Source organism: Scomber japonicus, unplaced genomic scaffold, assembly GCF_027409825.1.
Source record: "Scomber japonicus isolate fScoJap1 unplaced genomic scaffold, fScoJap1.pri scaffold_712, whole genome shotgun sequence".
NCBI lineage: Eukaryota > Metazoa > Chordata > Actinopteri > Scombriformes > Scombridae > Scomber > Scomber japonicus.
The window spans coordinates 1,065-7,500 of record NW_026518762.1 but is presented as its reverse complement, the minus strand read 5'-3'; the positions used below and the strand labels follow the sequence as shown (position 1 = coordinate 7,500).

Below are 6,436 nucleotides of genomic sequence, written 5' to 3'. Positions count from 1 at the left end.
GTTTAAAATCCTGTTATTTTCCATTTGAAGGCAGTTTTAAGCCCATAATGTAAAGCATTTCTTACCAGAGTGTCTTAACTGGGAATCAATCACGGCTCTGCTGCGACTCCCACACTCCAAAATGGTCCTTTGGTGGAGCTGAGGCTGGCTTGGCTGCACCTGGGTGTTTAGCGTGGAGGTGCTAACTCAAACTCCACGTACTCCGGTGGTAGTTAAACTCCGTTTGACACAGGTTGCATTTTACTTTTGACTTGTCAACTGAAGCGTCTGGAAGTTTTTTAAAGTTAAACAAGCCGTTCAAAAGTCCAGTAGCTCTCTTACTTTCCATCAGCGCGGTAGGTTTACTGCAGGAGGCCACTTCAAAGCATAGCGTTACAGCTAGAGGAGCTGTCTACGGGGGAGTAGAAGGGACAAAAGGGCTTGCAACATTAAAATGTGATTAAAAAAAATTAACGCGTTATGGATTGCATTAATCTAATCGCGATTAACGTGTTAACGCTGACAGCCCTAGTGTGTATATATATATATATTACTATCTCTAGTTGTTTTATAACAATTTAGGCAAAGTTGTAAATCAATTTTCAGGTTTTCTTTATTGGAATAGTTGAATTTTTATTAGATTGTAGTGTAGATATGATGAAATATGAGATTAAAAACACTATAAAGATGATTATATCCGTATATCGCCCGCTCACTCCTACAGTCTGAGTGTTGACGCCTCACCTTTAATTCTTTTTGGCTCGTTGTTTATTTAATTTCTATGTTGTTGTTTTTTTCTCCACATGAAGCTGCTCTAACCAGCACTGCACTGCTGCCTCACTAACCCGCCTTTCTTTTCTTCTCACCATGCTCACTCTAACCCTGCTAACACCAGGAGGATGACGAGGGCAGCTGGGCCCAGGTTTGCACACATTTCCCCCCTTAAACCCCCCCCCCCCCCCTTCCACCAAACTACGCTCACTTCCTCTTAATGCTGCTACTCCTAACAACACTTTTTAAAGTATCTACCATAGTATGTATAAAAGAAATGGTTTGTGGACTGCTGCTCGGAAGCCAATAGTTTCTAATCTGGGCAGCGCCATCTTGAAAATTTCAGGTGCATGCTGGGAAAAATAAAAACACGGATTCTACTTATATGGGCATGAGGCGGGGCCATGGGCGGAGCGGGGAGGTTGCTATGGTTGCGAGGGCTGGATCTCGAGGACATTGGTCAATCAACCTGTCAATCAGGACGTAGCCACGCCCTAATGCATACCCTGCTTTATCGTCACATATAAAATCAGGGAGGCCAAAATGTCCCAAATGAACATCATACTGCATTGAAGAAGGCTTTAAACTAGCGATTGAGACCATAAACACATTTTGAAAACGTTTACTGAGGTTAGAAATCAAGTGAGAAGTTGGTGAATTCTCCATTGACTTGTATAGAGACGGTCGCCCCCTGGTGGCCTTTTGATAGAATGCAGCTCTAAGTTACTTCCTGGTTGGCTTCATTTCAGAGTACCAGAACACCCCGCCTGGTATCTACTAGAGGTGTTGCCTCAGTTTCCTCTCTGTATGACAGGAAATACCACAGTGTTCATTCACAGCGAGCGTGTCTGGACTGGTGCTGCTTCACTCATTTAAATTCGGACTCCTCCTAAATACTATCTGCAGAAACACACCTGAAATAATGAGTCACTGTCTTCTAAGAAAAACTGTGCTTGTGTTTTATTATCACTGCAGTTTGAATTAAGCCCAATGGACGAGAAATACAGCATGTTTCTAAAGTTTAAAATAAAATCGTTCTAATAATCGTGATTTAAATTTTGACCCAAATAATCGTGATTATGATTTTTTCCATAATCGAGCAGCCCTAGCAAATATATTACTGTCTCTAATACTGAACACAGATACACAATATAAGAATATAAACAGCATTCCTTAACATGAACTTAACCCTTAAACAGGCCTTACTAGTTATGTCATTTGCACCTAAAGTAAGTAAGGAAGGAAGGAAGGAAGGAAGGAAGGAAAGGCGGGAAGAAGGAAGGAAAGGAGGAAGGAAGGGAAGAAAGGGAGGAAGAAGGAAGGAAGGTAGAAAGGAAAGGAGGGAAGAAGGAAGGGAGGAAGAAGGAAGGAAGGAAAGGAAGGAGGGAGGAAGGAAAGGAAGGAGGGAGGAAGGAAGGAAGGAAAGGAGGGAGGGAGGGAGGAAGGAAGGAAGGAAGAAAAGAAAGGAAGGACAGATGAAGGAAGGAAGGAAGAAAGGAAGGACAGATGAAGGAAGGAAGAAAGGGCAGAAGGAGGGACCATTTACCCTAACAGCTGAACTTAGATCTGAGGAAGGAAGGAAGGAAGGAAGGACAGAGGAAGGACCCGAGAGGACAACACGAAGGTTAAAGAGTCTGTATCTCCTGGTGCCTGTCTGTTTAAGGGTTAATGCTACGTTCATCTTATAAGTGCTGGATGGAAGAGATGGGAAATATTAACATGTTTATGAGCAGGAAGTGATCAAGAGCATTGACAGTATCATCTATTAAATTGTAATCTGATTACACTCATTGACTTTAGCTGCTGAGGTGAGTTAAGTCAGATTCACATCGGTGCTTTCAGAAAGAGTCTGAGTCTGAATCACAGCTTTGATCTCATGTAGCTGAAGTGAAACCAGCGTCGAGGTTTCAGAAGGAAACCTGCGGTGACGGAGTTTATGATCTCTGAGGTTTTTATGTCGCTCGTTGTTTTTAGCGTGACGTGAATCTTATTTCCTGTGTTAAAACCACAGCGAGCGTTTGAAGAGTTAACCAACAGCTACACAGATGGTTTGATGCTGGATCATAACAAGATGAAAGATGAAATGATACTCTCTCTACTAGAACTCTATACTCTCTCTACTAGAACTCTATACTCTCTACTAGAACTCTATACTCTATATACTAGAACTCTATACTCTATATACTAGAACTCTATACTCTATATACTAGAACTCTATACTCTCTACTAGAACTCTATACTCTCTACTAGAACTCTATACTCTATATTCTAGAACTCTATACTCTACATTCTAGAACTCTATACTCTACATTCTAGAAATCTATACTCTACATTCTAGAACTCTATTCTCTTTATTCTAGAACTCTATATTCTATATTCTAGAACTTTATATTCTACATTCTAGAACTCTATACTCTACATTCTACAACTCTATACATTCTAGAACGCTATACTCTACATTCTAGAATTCTATACTCTATATACTAGAACTCTATACTCTACATTCTAGAACTCTATACTCTACATTCTAGAACTCTATACATTCTACAACTCTATACTCTATATTCTAGAACTCTATACTCTACATTCTAGAACTCTATACTCTACATTCTAGAACTCTATACTCTATATTCTAGAACTCTATACTCTATATACTATAACTCTATACTATATATTCTAGAACTCTATATTCTAGAACTCTGTACTCTACATTCTAGAACTCTGTACTCTACATTCTAGAACTCTATACTCTATATTCTAGAATTCTATACTCTATATTCTAGAATTCTATACTCTACATTCTAGAACTCTATACTCTATATACTATAACTCTATACTCTACATACTAGAACTCTATACTCTATATACTAGAACTCTATACTCTACATGCTAGAACTCTATACTCTATATACTAGAACTCTATACTCTACATTCTAGAACTCTATACTCTATATACTATAACTCTATACTATATATTCTAGAACTCTATATTCTAGAACTCTGTACTCTACATTCTAGAACTCTATACTCTATATTCTAGAATTCTATACTCTACATTCTAGAACTCTATACTCTATATTCTAGAACTCTATACTCTCAACTAGAACTCTATACTCTACATTCTAGAACTCTATACTCTATATACTAGAACTCTATATTCTCTAGTCAGAAGTTAAACGGTCTCTCTTCTGACTCTTCAGACGTTGGCGTACGGAGACATGAACCACGAGTGGATCGGTAACGAGTGGCTTCCCAGTCTGGGTCTGCCGCAGTACCGCTCTTACTTCATGGAGTCGCTGGTGGACGCTCGCATGCTGGACCATCTCACCAAGAAGGACCTGAGGGGGCAGCTAAAGATGGTGGACAGCTTCCACAGGTACGACACACTTTAAAAGTCATATTTTAGCTTTTTATTATCAACCATGAATGATGAAAATTTCAGGTGCATGCTGGGAAAAATAAAAACACGGATTCTACTTATATGGGCATGAGGCGGAGCCATGGACAGAGAGGGGAGGTTGCTATGGTTGCGAGGGCTGGATCTCGAGGACATTGGTCAATCAACCTGTCAATCAGGACGTAGCCACGCCCTAATGCATACCCTGCTTTATCGTCACATATAAAATCAGGGAGGCCAAAATGTCCCAAATGAACATCATACTGCATTGAAGAAGGCTTTAAACTAGCGATTGAGACCATAAACACATTTTGAAAACGTTTACTGAGGTTAGAAATCAAGTGAGAAGTTGGTGAATTCTCCATTGACTTGTATAGAGACGGTCGCCCCCTGGTGGCCTTTTGATAGAATGCAGCTCTAAGTTACTTCCTGGTTGGCCTCATTTCAGAGGACCAGAACTCCCCGCCTGGTAGAAACACGAAATAGAGCCCTGCTGATGATTTTGCAACAACAAGCTGACTCACAGACTTCCAACTGAACAATGAACAACTGTGTTTTATTGTTTTTTTGTGCAACAGGAACAGTTTTCAGTGTGGAGTGATGTGTCTGAGGAGGCTCAACTATGACCGGATGGATCTGGAGAGGAGGAGAGAAGAGTGTCAGCTGGAGCATAACGGTAACTGACTCACCAACAAGCTGAGACAAGAAATGTAGTTGTTGAAGGAAAGGAGCAAGGATGAAAGGAAGGAAGGGAGGGAGGAAGGAAGGAAGGAGGGGAGGGAGAAAGGAAAAGAGGGAGGGAGGAAGGAAGGAAGGAAAGAAGAAAGGGAGGAAGGTAGGATTGAAGGAGGGAGGAAGAAGGAAGGAAGGAGGAAGGATGGAGGAAAGGAAGGAGGAAGGATGGAGGGTAGGAAGGAGGAAGGATGGAGGGTAGGAAGGAGGAAGGATGGAGGGTAGGAAGAAGGAAGGAAAGGATGGAGGAAGAAGGAAGGAAAGGAGGGAGGGAGGAAGGAAGAGAGGAGAGGAAAGGAAAGGAAGGTAGGAGGGAGGAAAGAAGGAAGGAGGGAGAGAGAAAGGAAAAGGGGAAGGGAGGAAGGAAGGAATGAAGGTAGGAGGGAGGAAGAAGGAAGGAGGGAGGGAGGAAGATAGGAACGAGGGAAGGAGGGAAGGTAGGAGGGAAGAAGAAGGAAGGAGGGAGAGAGAAAGGAAAAGAGGAAGGAAAGAAGAAAGGGAGGAAGGTAGGAACGAAGGAAGGAGGGAAGGTAGGAAAGGAGGGAGGACGGAAGAGAGGAGAGGAAAGGAAGCTAGGAGGGAGGAAAGAAGAAAGGAGGGAGAGAGAAAGGAAAAGAGCAAGGAAGAGAGGTAGGAATGAAGGAGGGAAGAAGAAGGTAGGATTGAGGGAAGGAAGGAAAGGAGGGAGGACGGATGAGAGGAAAGGAAGGTAGGAGGGAGGAAAGAAAGGAGGGACGGAGAAAGGTAGGAACGAAGGAAGGAGGGAAGGTAGGAGGGAGGAAAGAAGGAAGGAGGGAGAGAGAAAGGAAAGAAGAAAGGGAGGAAGGTAGGAACGAACGAGGGAAGGAAGGAAAGGAGAGAGGATGGAAGAGAGGAGAGGAAAAGAAGGTAGGAGGAAGAAAAGGAAGGAAGGAAAGAAGGAAGGGAAGAAGGTAGAGTTTAAAGTTCCTTGTTCCCTTGGTTCCAGACGTTCTGGTGTGGAGTAACGAGCGAGTGATCAGCTGGGTTCAGGCCATCGGGCTCAAAGAGTACAGCAGCAACCTCTACGAGAGCGGAGTCCACGGAGCTCTGCTGTCTCTGGACGAGACCTTCGATCACAACGCTCTGGCTCTGCTGCTGCAGATCCCCACGCAGAACACTCAGGTACAGAACATAGAACACACAGAACACTCAGAACACACAGAACACTCAGGTACAGAACACGCAGAACACACAGAACACTCAGGTACAGAACAGGCAGAACACACAGAACACGCAGAACACACAGAACACACAGGTACAGAACACGCAGAACACTCAGAACACGCAGAACACTCAGAACACACAGAACACTCAGAACACTCAGAACACGCAGAACACTCAGAACACGCAGAACACTCAGAACACACAGAACACTCAGAACACACAGAACACTCAGAACACACAGAACACTCAGAACACGCAGAACACTCAGAACACGCAGAACACTCAGAACACACAGAACACTCAGAACACACAGAACACTCAGAACACGCAGAACACTCAGAACGTACAGAACACATAGAACACTCAGAACAC

The 6,436-nt window shown here is 42.9% G+C and overlaps 1 protein-coding gene across 1 annotated transcript in view; it reads left to right on the top strand.

The window, feature by feature from the left end:
- Positions 1-6,022, top strand: part of LOC128354850 (liprin-alpha-1-like) — a gene marked incomplete at its 3' end in the record, with an annotated part of 10,843 nt that extends 4,821 nt beyond the window's left edge. Inside the window, exons 3-5 of the mRNA XM_053314993.1 lie at positions 3,951-4,126; positions 4,726-4,823; positions 5,847-6,022. Of these exons, the coding sequence (XP_053170968.1) occupies positions 3,951-4,126; positions 4,726-4,823; positions 5,847-6,022 (450 nt within the window). The remainder of the gene's footprint in view (positions 1-3,950; positions 4,127-4,725; positions 4,824-5,846) is intronic.
- Positions 6,023-6,436: the final 414 nt, after the last annotated feature.